This window comes from Rhineura floridana, chromosome 3, assembly GCF_030035675.1.
Source record: "Rhineura floridana isolate rRhiFlo1 chromosome 3, rRhiFlo1.hap2, whole genome shotgun sequence".
NCBI lineage: Eukaryota > Metazoa > Chordata > Lepidosauria > Squamata > Rhineuridae > Rhineura > Rhineura floridana.
In genome coordinates this window covers 217,675,184-217,691,740 of record NC_084482.1, presented here as the reverse complement: position 1 = coordinate 217,691,740, position 16,557 = coordinate 217,675,184, and the positions used below count along the sequence as shown (strand labels likewise).

The 16,557-nt window shown below is 43.5% G+C and overlaps 1 protein-coding gene across 2 annotated transcripts in view; it reads right to left on the bottom strand.

Annotated features, from left to right (window-relative positions):
* LOC133381650 (alpha-2-macroglobulin-like) overlaps positions 1–969 on the bottom strand; it is a 93,876-nt gene extending 92,907 nt beyond the window's left edge. For both annotated transcript variants that reach the window (XM_061620994.1, XM_061620995.1), the window contains exon 1: positions 786–969. In XM_061620994.1, coding sequence (XP_061476978.1) covers positions 786–877 — 92 coding nt within the window. In that variant the 5' untranslated portion in view covers positions 878–969. The remainder of the gene's footprint in view (positions 1–785) is intronic.
* Between the last annotated feature and the right edge of the window lie 15,588 nt (positions 970–16,557).

Below are 16,557 nucleotides of genomic sequence, written 5' to 3'. Positions count from 1 at the left end.
ACCAGAGCGTTGATGCACACGTGAGTTGCACAGATTTGATTTCCCCATGTGTGCTTTTACTCATGCTCATGCACACACGAGCACTTTCAATTCATAGAACAGTAGAGTTGGAAGGGGCCTATAAAGCTATCAAGTCCATTATATTAGGAGGAACTGATTGCAAAAAAAGTGTACATTAGTCAAAACTGCATACAAAAATGTATTATGAGGAGAAAATAGCAAGAAAATGCTGAATAATTTTCATGAGGATTTTTTTTATAAAAAATTGCAAATTGCTTCAGAAATGTGGAGAACCAAATTTAGGATAAGAAAAATGAGAAACAGAGAGAACCGAAATTGACAGATCATTCCATCCTTACACCAATGTCATTAATGCCCATCATAAGGTTAAAGCCATGCAGAGACCTAAACCTGATGAAAGGAGTGGTCACCACAGAAAAAGAAAAAAGATTTCAGGCACAATAGAGGATGAATTTCTTGGGGTTATATCTAACGCTAGTCCTACTCAAGGGTAGACTTAAACATACGTTAGCCATGTGCATTGACTTCAATGGGTCTGCTCTGAGTAGGACCAACTTTGGTTATAACCCCAGGAAAATCCAAATTAAATGGGAGGAAAGTGTGAGCTGCTCCTCAGAGGAGGACAACTTTGTGTGGATGGTGAAAGAAATATGCAGAGATGGGATGCCTCAAACCGACTTGAAACCACCATGTGTACACAGCCCTTGTGGGAAGGAAAGAAGACAAAGTGGAAGGGGAGAGAACCCCTCTAGCAAGCAGCTTACGGTTCTGTGGTGGATGTGGTGGTGTCCCCAGGAAGGAGGAAGAGCAACAGGAGAAAGACGCTGGGTCCCCCAAGCATCTGGCCCTTCCCCATAACTCTTGGAGGGCAGCTGGTGGACAAGCGAAGTGAAGGTGAAGGCTGGTTCTTTGCACCCTGCACTCCTTCTGCCTTCACCACCAGCTGAACAGTCCCTTTATACTTTGCAAGGAAGAGGAAATCAAGGCTCTGAGGGGGTGTGTCTGCTGGGATACCCTGAAGCAATGGGGAGGAGAAGGGAACTGCAAGGAACTCTGAGTCACAAACAGCACATGGACTGTCCCCTGGCAAGCAAACAGGGAACAGACAAGAGGTCATTAACAGTGTGTGTTATGCAAGAGGCACAAGCCTATGTTTCAACCAGGAAAAAAAAGGCGTGGGGAAGCACCTTCAGACTTTGAGGTCAGTTTTCTGCATCTGAGCCAGGCATGATGTTGTCTGTTCCAAATGGATAGCCATAATCCGGCAGAATGTCAGGCACATGCTGCATACCCACTATGCATTCAAAGCACATGGCTTCTCCCCCCACCAAAAAAAAAAGAATCCTGGGAACTGTAGTTTGTGAGTGATGCTGGGAATTATAGCTCTGTGAGGAGGGAAAGCAACTGAAGGATTCTTTGGGGGAAGCCATGTGCCTTAATGCTCCCTGCATTTCTGGCTAATTTCCACCTGGCCTGGAAGGGTGGGGCCCTGTTCCTCTCCAGCTACAAAAGCAGCAACTGCTGAAGGGGCCAGAGACCATCTACCTGTGTGAGTTTCTGCAAGACCTGCTCCCTGCATTTCTGGCTAATTTCCACCTGGCCTGGAAGGGTGGGGCCCTGTTCCTCTCCAGCTACAAAAGCAGCAACTGCTGAAGGGGCCAGAGACCATCTACCTGTGTGAGTTTCTGCAAGACCTGCTCCCTGCATTTCTGGCTAATTTCCACCTGGCCTGGAAGGGTGGGGCCCTGTCTCTCTCCAGCTATAAAAGCAGCAACTGCTGAAGGGGCCAGAGACCATCTACCTGTGTGAGTTTCTGCAAGACCTGCTCCCTGCATTTCTGGCTAATTTCCACCTGGCCTGGAAGGGTGGGGCCCTGTCTCTCTCCAGCTATAAAAGCAGCAACTGCTGAAGGGGCCAGAGACCATCTACCTGTGTGAGTTTCTGCAAGACCTGCTCCCTGCATTTCTGGCTAATTTCCACCTGGCCTGGAAGGGTGGGGCCCTGTCTCTCTCCAGCTATAAAAGCAGCAACTGCTGAAGGGGCCAGAGACCATCTACCTGTGTGAGTTTCTGCAAGACCTGCTCCCTGCATTTCTGGCTAATTTCCACCTGACCTGGAGGGGTGGGGCCCTGTTCCTCTCCAGCTACAAAAGCAGCAACTGCTGAAGGGGCCAAAGACCATCTACCTGTGTGAGTTTCTGCAAGACCTGCTCCCTGCATTTCTGGCTAATTTCCACCTGGCCTGGAAGGGTGGGGCCCTGTCTCTCTCCAGCTACAAAAACAGCAACTGCTGAAGGGGCCAGCGTGAACCTGCTGCTCGGGATGTCTATAGACTACTGGGGTTAGTTGTTTTTTAGTTGTTTTGGGGGTCAAGATTTAATTTTGGAGATTCATTTTTGCTGTTATTTGGACTACAGCATATTTTTGTTAGACACTGTTGTGAAGTGTGTGGGGATTGCTTAATTGTATATTTATTGAGATGTTTTCATTAGTTTGTTGTTTATTATTATTGTTTGGCTACTTATATACTGTGTATATTTATATTTCTTTGTTGTATTATTTCTCTGTTGTACACAGCCCAGAGAGCTATGCTAGTCGGGCGGTATAGAAATTTAACAAATAAATAAATAAATAAATGTATATTGGGTACACAGCCACCCTCCATTTCAGGACTCAGCTATTTCTCCAAATATCTGATCCAGTGCATTTGAGGAAAACCTGCCTCACTCCAACTCAGCATCACCTCGAAATACCCACAGGCCACTCCGGCACAGAGAGTCCCCCCTATCTCAAGGGTTTTGCTGGCCTTTTCAAGCCATTCTGCGGGAACAGCTTGGGACCCCTCCAGACATCCCTTTGATGGGGCATTTATTTAATTAGACCATTTATATTCTGCTTCATCTATAAAAAATCTCCCTAAGCAGTTTACAGAAAATTAAAATGGACAACTGAAACAACAAATGTTACAATCATACACAATGTTACATATACAAGTGTTAAGTTAATACAAATGACTAATAAATGTAAACCGCTATCAGTTCCTTCTCCTCCTGACACACCACTCCTCTCTCAGCCTCCTGGATGTCACTCTATGCACCCAGGGCCAACACATCATGCTCAAACTCCATGCTCACCCAGGGCCAAAATGCCATGCTCACTCCCAAAATCTCAGCCGTGAGAAGATTCCCTGAAACAGCTGACATCATCCTAGTCTTTCATTTCAGGTTTGTTTTTATGGACAGGACAGGCAGAGGGAGCTTGCCCAGTCCCAAGCTACTTCAGATTTAGTTTAGTGGGTTTCCCAGGGAGCCCCCAAGGATGGCAAATAAGACACACCTCCACTCACAGTTACTTCTCTGTCTGCTGCATCCCCACCCCTCCATTCCCTTCCTCCTCCTTTCCCACCCTCTCCATTTCCCTTGACACAAATGGATTTATGGTTTGTTGTTGTTATGTGCCTTCAAGTCGATTACAACTTATGGCGACCCTATGAATCAGCGACCTCCAACAGTATCTGCTATAAACCACCCTGTTCAGATCTTGTAAGTTCAGGTCTGTGGCTTCCTTTATGGAATCAATCCATCTCTTGTTTGGCCTTCCTCTTTTTCTACTCCCTTCCGTTTTCCCCAGCATTATTATCTTTTCTAGTGACTCATGTCTTCTCATTATGTGTCCAAAGTTATGAGAACCTCAGTTTCATTATTTTAACTTCTAATGATGGTTCTGGTTTATTGTGTGCATCGTATAACTCCAGACTCTCCTTTTGCATCTGTGCGCATCAGCCTCTGGGCTTCCTTTCGGCTTTGACCCAGCTGCGTCATTAGTCACAGCACTACTCGTACTTGTCCTTTGTTCTTCCCCAGTAGCTCGGTGAGTGCCTTCTGACCTGGGGGTCTCATCTTCCAGCACTATCCAGCATTTTGGATACTCTGTTCATAGGGTTTTCATGGTAAGAGGTATTCGTTGGTGGTTTACCATTGCCTTCCTCTGAGTTTGGATGCATCTTAGTCTGGTGTCTCAGCTTTGACCTTTCTGGCTTGGGTGCCCCTGATTGGAATCTAGTCTCTTGGTCTAGACTCCTGATGGCATTGCTCTCAGCTTCTTCAATACTCTCAAAACCCCTCACCACGTTAAAGTGTGCATCCTAGAGGGATTTATGGTAACACAGCTTTTCCTGACCTTTGGGTCCCCAGATGTTACTGGGCTACAATTCCCATCATTCCAGACAATTAGCCATGCTGGCTGGGGCTGATGGGAGTTGTAGTTCAGCAATATCTGGGGATCCAAATGTTGGGAAAGGCTGTTTAACATATCAGTTAGATGCACAGGCACAAGTTAACATTATACCTGAACCCATTCTTAATAAAATGAAAGTCATGCTCTGCCCTCATTTAACCCAAGGGGTTATAATGGGGGGTCCATTCCAACCAAGGGCATGAGCGAATTAGTAAGAAACCACAAGGACAAAGCCACATATGTGCCATGTGTAACAGTGCCAATGTCGCTAGAGCCCATCCTAGGGTTAAAAACATGTATAGGGTTAAAAACCTGATTAAGAGGGTGAACCCCATAGGAGGGGGGGAGGTTTCAGGCATGATAGGGGATGGATTTCTTGGGGTTGTATCCAGTACTAATCATCTCAGGGTAGACCTGTAGTGGTTAGAGTGTTGGATTGGGACCTGAAAGACCAAGGTTCAAATCCCCACTTGGCCATGAATCTCACTGGGTGACCTTGGACCATTCACTGCCCCTCAGGCTAACCTACCTCACAGGGCTGCTGTGAGGATAAAATCAGGAAGGGGACAGCCATGTCTGTACAACACCTTGAGCTTCTTGGAGGAATACTGGGGCATAAACAGAATGAATGAATGAATGAATAAATAAATAAATAAATAAATAAATGTTAGTCACGTCCCTTAATTTCAGTGGGACTACTGTGAGTCCCATACCATGGACTGTGAAAATACAAATAACTGGATGTTAGAACAAATTAAACCAGAACTGTCACTAGAAGCTAAAATGATGAAACTGAGGTTATCTAAAGTATGATTCTCACATCATGAGAAGACATGATTCACTAGAAAAGACAATAATGCTGGGAAAGACAGAAAGGAGTAGAAAAAGAAGGCCAAACAAGAGATGGATTAATTCCATAAAGGAAGCCACAGACCTGAACTTACAAGATCTGAACAGGGCGGTTCATGACAGATGCTCTTGGAGGTCACTAATTCACAGGGTCTCTGTGTTCACTGCCCAGAGAGCTATTGCTAGTCAGGCGGTATAAAAGTCTAATAAATAATAAAATAAAATAATAGTAATAAGTTGTAATCGACTTGAAGGCACATAACAACAACAACTGTGAGTAGGACTAGCCTTGGAGACAACCCTTGATGTTTATGAAAGCATGAGAACGCTATCCACTCCACACCAAATATGGCTGGAATTGTGTTGGAATCCAATATACCCACCATCAGAGCTTGGAAAAGTTACTTTTTTGAACTACAACTCCCATCAGCCCCAGCCAACATGGTCACTGGACTGGGCTGATGGGAGTTGTAGTTCAAAAAAGTAACTTTTCCAAGCTCTGCCCACCATTCATGCTCAAAGATACTTGCCTGTAGCTTTAAGGAAAAGACTGAAGAGCAGCTGGGCAGGCTGATTGAACTGGATATTGTTGAAAAAGTAGATGAGCAACTCCCTGGGTGCATTCTTGAAGTAAGTGTGGGAGGAAAGGATAATCTCTCTGAGATTATGCCTGGATACCAAATGTCTGAACAAATAGATGAAAAGAGAACATTTCCCCATTCCTACAAGGGGATATGACAGTTGCCAGACCCAGTTCACATACCCTATGGAAGGTACTGCTTTAAGGGAATTCCATCCAGCATATGTTGTGCTGGCGAAGTATTTCACATAAAAGTTCAACAAATATTTGAAGGACTCGAAGGAACTGTGGTGTATATTGATGACATAATGATGAAAATGGAAATGGACTGCCTCCAAGTCGATTCCGACTTATGGCGACCCTATGAATAGGATTTTCATGGTAAGTGGTATTCAGAGGTGGTTTCACCATTGCTTTCCTCTGAGGCTGAGAGGCAGTGACTGGCCCAAGGTCACCCAGTGAGCTTCATGGCTGTCTGGGGATTTGAACCCTGGTGTCCCAGGTCGTAGTCCAACATCTTACCCACTACACCACACTGGCTCTCATACTGACACAGGGGGGAAAACACTGAAGAACACAACATGAGACTTGAAAAAGCACTAGAAGGAGCCAGAGCACCTGGGCTTAAATTACACAGACAAAAATGGAAGTTTTGGGTGCAAGAGGTAACATAATTAGGGGGAAAGCTAACTGGCCAAGGTGTGCAAGCTTCCTACATCCTAAATCAGCCTTCTCCATGGCAAGAGTTGCAGCCCATAAGGCCATATGAAGAGCACTGTTGCCTCTAACAGTGGAGGTGGAACACAGCCATTATGAGCTCATGGCTAGTAGCCATTAATCCTCCATGAACTTGTCTAAAACTCTTTTGTGGCGAGTGCTGCACCATCAGGAATCGCTGGAATACAATGCATCGATGGCAATATTCAACCCTCTATTTTATTTTCACCTTTGTATCTTTTTTTCCTCATTGTGTTTATTATTTCTCATTTTTTATTATTTTTTTCTCATTGTGTTTATTATTGCATGTATTAGAGAAATAAGGCTTTCACTGGGTAGTAGTGTCTCAAGTATTTAAAATGCATTTTTACGTGCATGTATTTTTAGGTGATTAACGGCATCCTTATAGGGATCCAGAGCAAGCCTAGGTGAAGTTTTGTTTGTTGCTTTCATATGTAACTGCGATTAACAAAACAGAGGTTTTGATTGTTCTACTAAAAGGTTTCAGCTTCCGCCTTCATCAGCTGCTAAGATACAAATGCTGTTACCAAAGTGGCACTTAGAGAGGTTTGAGGATGGAATGTTCAGAGGGGCTTTGTTTGCAGAAGCTAAGTAGTTCTGGTACTCCAGGTTCAGGCCATGTGGTGCCAAAGTGTCCAGGGAGTATATCCCAAAGTTTATTTATTTATTATTTGATTTATAGCCTGCCCTTCCTCCCAGCAGGAGCCCAGGGCGTTCTCCCTCTCAGTCAATGCTGCTGGATCTGTTGGCATCTCTAAAGCTGTTAATAGAAAAAGTCCAACAAGATGTGGCCGTCAGTGTTGAAATGTTTTGCACCTAATTGCTCCCCTTTTTTTTGGCCAAGATTGATGATTTGTGGTTTCTGAAGCATGTGATACTGTTTTATGTATGCTATTATATTATAACCCACTTTGGGATGCCTGATGGAAAGCGATTCATAAATGATATTCATCATCGTCATCTTTGGAAGTTGAGTCAGATCCTTGGTTCATCTGGCTCAGTAGGGTTTACACAGACTGGCAGCAGCTCTTCAAGATTTCAGGAAGGAGTTCTCTCCCTCTCCTGCCTGGAGATGGCAGGGATTGAACCTGGGACATCCTGCTTGCAAAGCAGATTCTCCACCACTGAGCTACGGCCCTTCCACTTGACCACAGAGTTCACTTAAGAACTTCAGCCAGCCAGTGGAGGTGGTCTGAGAGGGCACAGCAAAGATGGATGCAGATCCAGAAAGAGAAAAGCAGGAGATTTGGGGGGGGGGGAGAGAGAAAGAGACATTCAGAGGATAGAGTCACACTTCCCAGTACCGTCAGGGCTCAAGGTAGTTTATTCTGCAGGGGCGGAGAATACCAGTCAGTTACAAAAAATCCAGAGGATGCACAGTCAACACGGCCAGCACAGACACTTTAAAGACACTTTAAAGACACTTTCACAACTGCTGCAATTTAGGGGGGGAAACCACAAGAAGTCCCAAAGTCCAGTTGGTTTGGATTTGGCATCGTTGCAAGTGAGGGCCGTCAGGCACATGCCGCAACACTTGATGGCTTCATCTCCCTTTTCTGGTATTTGTCGGAAAGAAATATGTCTATTTTAGTTTGCTTGTGTTTTTAACTGCTTCAAACTGTGAAGATGAGAATTTGCAGGTTCTGTGGGGCTGAGAAGGGTGTATTTGAGATCAGTTCACCAGCTTTTGCCAACCTGGTGCCCTCCAGATGTTTCGGGCTACAACTCTACTGGGCTGATGGGAGTTGTTGTCCAAAATGCCTGGAGTGCACCAGGTTGGTAAAAGCTGATCTGGAGACACTTTCAGATTGCACAAATCATGACAAGTAGAAAAAACATTTCTGGGGCGTCTTCAGCTCCAAAACTGTGAGGCATGAATGCAGCTAAGAGACATTTCCAGAGGTATTTCTGAGGGACTCTAGGATGGGCTCCTGATAAGGAACAAACCTACTTTTGCGGATCTTGGCTTTTGCTCCAAATTATTCTGCCCTTGACGATAAGGTTTCTCAAATGCCCAAAAGGGACTTTCTATATTTGCTCCCAATGGACACCTCTTGTTTAGGGCACCTGTGGCTGTCATGCTAGACCAGCTTTGGCTAAATATTTCTGCATTCATGTCTGCACTTGCACTATTTTAAATCAGTGCTTGATATAAAATTGCAGCACTAATCACGTATGCCCTGGACCACCAACAGGACCAATGGCTTTATTATTTATTTATTTATTTTATTAATTAAATTTATATACCGCCCCATAGCCGAAGCTCTCTGGGCGGTGCACAACAGACAAACAATCAATATATAATTAAAACCATATGTTAAACAACTTTAAAATAGATTCATTATATCATAAATCAAACATAAACACAGAAGTAACTAAAAAACTCAGTACAAGATAATAAATATTAAAATTAAATTAGTTAAGATATTAGGATGTGAAGATGTTAAGGTGTTAAAATTACAATATTAAATATTAAAGGTATTAAAATATTAAAATATTAAAATGCCTGGGAGAAGAGGAAGGTTTTTACCTGGCACCGAAAAGATAATAATGTTGGTGCCAGGCGTACCTCATCAATGGCCAACATTTTCTCTCCCCCCGCCCTTGCTTTATTTACTGTTTCCAGCCTAATGAAGAGTTCTGGTGAACCGCAAAACCTTGCACACTGCTTGGGAACATTTTAGGTTGGCCTAGGACAGGTATTGCCTTAATATGGAGTTTGTTAGACTTGAATTAATTGCATTTCATCTAAATAAGCTCTTGAACACTTATACTGCAATTTGATCTGTGCCTACTCAGAATATTCAGGTAAGTCTCACTGCGTTTAACAGGGAAATGGGTACTGGATTATTGCTATTATCATCATTGTTTTTCGTTGCTTGCTACCCAAAGGTCTCCAAGTGACTTTTGACCCTGTTAAAATTGCAGCCTTCCAAAGTAATTTTAAAATACATATATTAGGCTTACATTATATTACTCGTCATTCCCCTCAGGGAAAATGGTAGTGTGAGAAATGCTATAAAAACAAAAATCCATAAAAACATTGGTGACAGATGCAAAGGGTTTAAACCGCTCTGACAGGATCAGCAAGTCGGCCCGGAGCTGCCTTTTTCTGGGGCGTCAAATCAGGTAAAAACAAAGAAGCTGCCAGGAAGAAATGTGTGTGAGAGACACATAACAACAAACAACAAATGAGTGAAAATAACATAACACATTATATGACTAGAAATTGCTTGCAACAATATATACATTAGTCAAAATTGCCTACAAAAATGTGTTTATTAGGAGAAATTCTCATTAAATGCTGGAAATTTTTCATGAGATTTTTTTAAAAAAAAAATCACAAATTGCTGCAAAAATGTGGAGAACTGAATTTCAGACTGGGAAAAGGAGAAATGGAGAGGACAGGAATTGAGAGAATTTTCCATCCCTAGATATAACATCAGACATTCTATAATTGATCTTCTATAGGTGCTATTCAACTACTGGGTCTTTTCAGTGCAAAGACTTCCATTTGCACAATGGGACTTTCACCCCCTCTCTTTCCCCACCCATGTGTGCCTTGCACCCTTCCCAAACCTTATCCAGATGGTTGCAGGAACCCCTAAAACGGATTTAGAAGGCATGCAGTGTGAGGAGAGAGGGGAAACAGTCTGTTGTGCAAGGAGAACCCTCATGCTGATGGAAGGAGAGGCATCGTGCTTCATGAGATTGTACCCTATATTTTGGAAATAGCTTAGAAGTCTACTGCACACTAACCAGTGTACATTCCACCCAGAGTAGGCCCTTTGGGTTATATCTACTGCTTGTTCTACTCAGAGTAGGCCCACTGAAATTAATCGACCTACGTTTGTCATGTTCATGAACTTCAATAAGAACATAAGAAGAGCCTGCTGGATCAGGCAAGTGGCCCATCTAGTCCAGCATCCTGTTCTCACAGTTGCCAACCATGCATGACTTCAGGTGTAGGGTGGGCAGGCCAAACAGGGAGGCTATTTTGAGAATTTCAGTCCGGGAACATTTCCAGCCCTGCCTAGAGATGTCGGTGATTGAACCCGGGACAGTCTGCATGCAAAGCAGTCGCTCAAAGACTAAGCTATGGCTGTCTGCTTAAGTAGGAACCCAGGAAGCTGCCTTATACTGAGTCAGAACATTGGTCCATCTAGCTCAGTGTTGCCTGCACTGACTGGCAGCCGCTCTCAAAGGTTTCAAGACAGTGGGCAGTCCCAGCCCTACTCGGCGATGCCGTGGATTAAAACTGGGATCTTCCGCATGCAAAGGAGATCTCTACTATTGAGCTGTGTCCCTTCCCCAAAAGAGAAGCAAAGAGACGATCATGCTGCTGAGGTGATTCACTTCAGAGAGATGATCCCCCCTCCCTTCTCGCATTCAGTTTGTACAGGACATATGTTACTTAATAGCATTTATTTTGGCCCGCGTTGAGAGATAATATCATGTTCCAGTTGTAGAAAAGGGGCACAACTCTTTTGAAATGACTCTAAGAAGAGATAACGATTTATTTTTGCTTGGGATTAAAATCTCTTGCCTGAGCCAAATAAAACTACAAAGTCCCCCTCCCAAAAAACCCCCTCTTCCTTGTGTCACCTGGGCACACATCAATGCCTTTTGACTATTAGCAGTACTAACTGCTAGCAATCCATTAACAAGCCTGTTGCAATAGCAAATACCTTGGCCAACATTGCTCAGCCCAAGGGAAGCCCCACATAAAGCGCTCTGAAGTAATCCAGTCCTGCAAATCATGACAATCGTTGCATACATTTCCGGTGCCTCATCGCATCTAAAAATGTGAAGCGTGGATATGACTAACACATCTTTGCAAACATACATTCTGGACTGACACAGTCCAGGAGTTCTTCTGAGGAACAGAAGAACATGTCTTCTACTGAATCCATCAAGCTGATTAATGTCAACACCAGGGATTCCCAAACCTCTGCGTTCATTGACCTCTTGATGAAGTTATAAAGTTGTAATCGACCAGCTTGACCAAAATTCTCATTTATTTAGAAATATTTATCACTTTCATCTAAAATACCACAAGGCAGGATACAGACTTAAATGTCAATAAAAACAATAAAAATATAAAGCATCAGACACATCAGTGGTTGGCAAAAAATCTCAGCTTTGAAAGTCATGTCTAAATAATATAGTTTTTAGGAAACATCTAAAAAGCAAGGAGGGATGGCTTCTGCCAAACCTGTGTTGACAAGGTGTTCCCCTTAAGGCTTGGTTCCTCCTGGTCAGTAGTATAGTGGCAAATTCAGAAGTGCAGTGTGTAGCATGCATATGTGCCATCAGCCAAGATGGCGGCAGAGGCTTCAGCCCCTTAAGGAAACCTCAGCCGCCATCTTGATTGATGGCAAATCTGAAAGCTGCAAAAAACAATGGGAAGGTAGGTAAAGCGGGGGGATAGCTGATCGCAGAAGGAGAGTGGAGGGCCCCCTGTAGCTCCAGGGGCCCTCGGGCCAGTGCCCCACCTGGCCACCCTTTAGAACCGGCCCTGTGCAAGATAATTAACTCCCATTAATGATAAGAGCAAGATTTTATAATTATTATTTTAATTAAAACAAGAGGCTTATCAGTACTTTGAAGAGGACCAGATATTTGTTTTCGTTCTGAGCCCAGGACTGGGTCTTTCATGATGCCCAGGGAGGAGGCAGGGAGGAGTAGAAGAGTAGTTGATAAGACAGACATCCTGGCATTGGTAATCCAGTTAGCAAGGTTATGTGTGGGGTTGTTGCACCCTTCCAGGCCCAGTTTCATTTTGAGTAGGGAGGTGGAACCTGTGTAGATGTGGTTGATCAAAGGGAGAAGGAAATTTGAGTTAAGCAAAGCTCTGCTTTGTGAATTTGTAAATATTACATACCATGATCTTTTAAGCCATGCTCAAACTAGATGGTTGACTCTCTTTCCAGCTATAGAAAGCGTTTTGCTAATGTTTGAAGGACTTAAATCCTACTTCCTGTCTCAAAAGAAATGTCCTAAAGTTATCAAGGACTTTTATACACTCAGGGTTTATGCACTCTCAAATTAGTCTATTCCAGAAAGGCATACTGAGGAGTGAGAAAGATCAGTGGTTGAAGTAGCCACTGTTCTAATCTGCAAGAGAGAAAGAATCGTTCTTTTTTGGGCCTTAAGGTAAACAAACTTTAGGGAACTCAGATGAATCTAAGGTATACACAGATGAGTTTAAGACAGAAGTAAACCTGTTCTATGAAAACTGTAGTAATTACTTGGACACATGGACTGCCTGCTTTCATAATATAACAGAACATTTTTCATGGATGACTCTGAGCACAGTTCCAAATTGGGAAGATATAGAGAAAACCTGTGAACTTCTGTCTGAGAGAACTAATATAGCAATTGATGATACTATTTTCATTAACCAGTATGTTGTTTTGAGAGGTCACTTAGAAATCAATCTTGAGAATGGAAACCAATTAACGGCACATAAAAAATGGATGGTTCTTCAGCTTATGGGTTAGTTCAGAACAATCCAATGAATTCCTACAAATATTATTAGTGTTATTTTCAGAGCTTGGAAAAGTTACTTTTTAAAACTACAACTCCCATCAGCCCCAGCCAGCATGGCCACTGGATTGGGCTGATGGGGGTTGTAGTTCAAAAAAAGTAACTTTTCCAAGCTCTGCATTTGCTATCCCCAGTACGACTGCTAATGTTGAAAGGATTTGCACTTATGAATGCTCAATGGACAGAAGAACGAAATAGGTTGCAAGTACATACAGTGCGATCTATACTTCTTTTGCAGTACAACTTCGGTGACTTCAGTTGTTGTGACTTTTATATCATTAAAATGCCAGCAATACTACATGGTGTGTCATCCTCAACCATGCATGACTGATACAGCAAAAAATAAAAAGTTGATGAAGGACCTAGTCAAGAAGGTTAAACTAGAAAGACTTATAACTAGCTAAGCACGCTGTGTACATTACTGTGCCTAGCTGTTCTAACAGGAGTGTTCAGAAAATATAAAGTTTAATCAACAAAAAGTCAGTGTGGTTTGGGGACATATGTTGTGTTTATGTTCCAAAGCGCCAACATTTTTGTTTTAGCTGGATTTTTATACTGCTGCCTGGACTTATTTTGTTTGTTTCTAGTTTGTGTTTTTATTATGTTTTTATATTGATTGTGTATTTTTATTGTTTTTATTATATTTGTATGCTGCCATGAGCTCTGTTTTTAACAGCGGAAGGGCAGGATATAAATTCTCTTAATCAATCAATCAATATTCCATAGTGTTGGAAACTAGAGGCTGAAAAGGTAAGTTTTTTAAAAAAAAAGTTTTCTTACATCTTTCCCCAGTTTTTGGTGGTAATTACTAGGCACAAAAACAAAACAACTGGACAATCCAAATATTAATATGCAAATAATGTGCGTAACACACATAATTTGCATAATATGAAAATTAGCCTGCCTGGATTTGTGGGACTGGAATATGGAAACTCTACCTTATACCAAGTCAGACTATTAAGTCTATCCAGTTCAGAATTGTGTAGACAATACGGACTAGATGTGCCCATGTTGCAGCTCAATACACGGCAACCTCCTATGTTATTAAAAGCAGGGCAGAAAAAGAAGGGGGTGAGGAATCTGTGCATCAGATCTAAGGATCTCCCCAATGCTCTGGCCTCAGTGCCCTTTCTCCATTTCAAGGGAATGGATGAGTGCAAAGTTCATTAGGGTCAGGGGAGACCTGGAGATGGGAGGAAGATGCAAGGCCAGGAAGGGCAAGCTTGATTTGGAGTGCCCAAGAAGAGCCCTGCGGCTGGATCAAGCCAATGGCCCATCACAGGCCAGCGCTGTGGTCTTGCAGTGGCCAACCAGATGCCCCGAGCGGAAGCCCAGAAGCATGCCTTGAGCACAACTCTCCCCACCTGGAAGTCCGATGGGAGAGCCTGAGACTGCTTTTACGCTTTTTATTTTAATTTTTACGTTGTAAGTCCTTTCAGTACCACTCCGTGAAGTTCTGTTTGCTGCTTTCAAAACTCTCACTCTAATTGCACATTATATATTTTAATTTAATGTTTTTGTGTTTTTTATTGTGTACAATTTTATTATGTATGTGAGCGATTTTATTGTAAGCCGCCCTGAGTGCCCTATTATAGGGTAGAAAGGCGGGATAGAAATATTTTAAATAAATAAATAAAGTCCCAGTGACTGGTATTCAGAAATACACTGGAGGGACAGCATCATTGTTTTTCGTTGCTTGCTACCCAAAGGTCTCCAAGTGACTTTTGACCCTGTTAAAATTGCAGCCTTCCAAAGTAATTTTAAAATACATATATTAGGCTTACATTATATTACTCGTCATTCCCCTCAGGGAAAATGGTAGTGTGAGAAATGCTATAAAAACAAAAATCCATAAAAACATTGGTGACGGATGCAAAGGGTTTAAACCGCTCTGACAGGATCAGCAAGTCGGCCCGGAGCTGCCTTTTTCTGGGACGTCAAATCAGGTAAAAACGAAGAAGCTGCCAGGAAGAAATGTGTGTGAGAGAGAAACAGGAGGGGTTTGGGGGGAGAGAGAAAAAGACAAAAACAGTAGAAGGGAAAGAAAATGAAAGATCAGGAGACAAGAACAAAAGTTAAACTGTAAAAAGTACGTGTTCACTCTGCCTTCATTTGGAGGATTTAAAACTGTAGATGAATAATTATCATCTGCTGTGGCAGTCAGCCAGGTTGGGCACTGGCCAAGAATCCCAGCAGCTGGAAGGGCCCCTCACTGGCCCAACCCGACTGCATAGCTAACCGCCTTACACCCTGTCAGGCCCCCAGATGCTCCCTCCCTGTAGATTTCATAAGCCTGTGGGCCAGAATGTTGCATTTTGGGTAACTTTAGATGGTTGTTGGGCATCATAGATGGGAACTGAGCTTGGCTTCCTTTCAAAGGGTTATGGCCCTGTCCATCAGTGAAGTCCTTCCAGGGGCTTGGGGAAGGGCAGTGAGCAATGCCGCTGACAAAAGCAAATGGCAGCCACCACTCCATGGCTGGGGAAAATGTTGGGAAGATATTACTGGCACTGTGCCAAGAGCCCCCCCAAAAGTCTGGTGGTGTCACGGCCCCGTCAGAGGACTCATCAGACGAGGATGACTCGGGAGTAACAGCAGCAGACCCAGAAGCAGCAGACCCAGAAGGAGAAATGGAGGAAACTCCTGAGAACCCAGCTCCTTCTCCCCCTCAGCTGCAGAGCACCCCAGACACAGCTGAAGCCCTTCAGCCAGACGCAGGCAGTGAACAGGATACTCCCCCCTCACCTGCAGAACGTAGACAACAGAAGGTCAGGTAGAAGAGGGGCAGGCCTGTCCACTTCAGGCCAAAACGCGGATGGCTCACAGCTGCTGACGAACCTGCTCCTTAAAAGACAAACCTTGGCCTCAGCTTGTTGCTGACTACAACGTCAGGAGTGGCTTCATGTGTCTTCCGATCCCCTGAACCTTGACTTGGACTGATCTCTCGGCAAACTAGACCTGGACCTTCACTGATGTCTCTTCTGGATTTCTGGCTTGGCACAGAAGCTTTGAATGGCCTCTGCCCTTATTTTGCTTCCTCCTTGCTAGCCTGGCAGATTTATAGCCAAGCTGCCGGCTGAGGACTTACGGCCTGGCAATTACCAAGGAATCTCCAGCCCTGCCTGCACCCCCACCGACACTGCTGTCTCAGTGAAGAGCTGACACCAGCCTCCCATCTCCAGCAGGGAACATTGTCTGGCTCTACAAAAGTAGTCTCCACTGTAGTTGTGACAGAAGCACCATCTCCAAAACAAACACCGGATCAGTAAATTCAGCAGGAAACAGAATTTTTCAAGAGTTATTCTAGTCCTCTTATTCCATTTCCACCTTACTAGAGTCTGACTTAGCAAACCCTAGTATCTGCAAGTTGGTTCCTGACATTGTGGAAGTAGCCATGGGAAGTGTTTGCCCTTTGGTTGGAGTCAGAATAAGCAGAACCTGTAACATAAACATCGCAACATACTATATTTTAATAATCTTAATGTCTTCATGTTAAGTTGCCAGACCCAGAAAGGCTGGTATCTTCTTTTCGAATTTTCAACCTAATTGAATGTATGTCTCAAAGAAGCTTGCTGAATTAAGGTA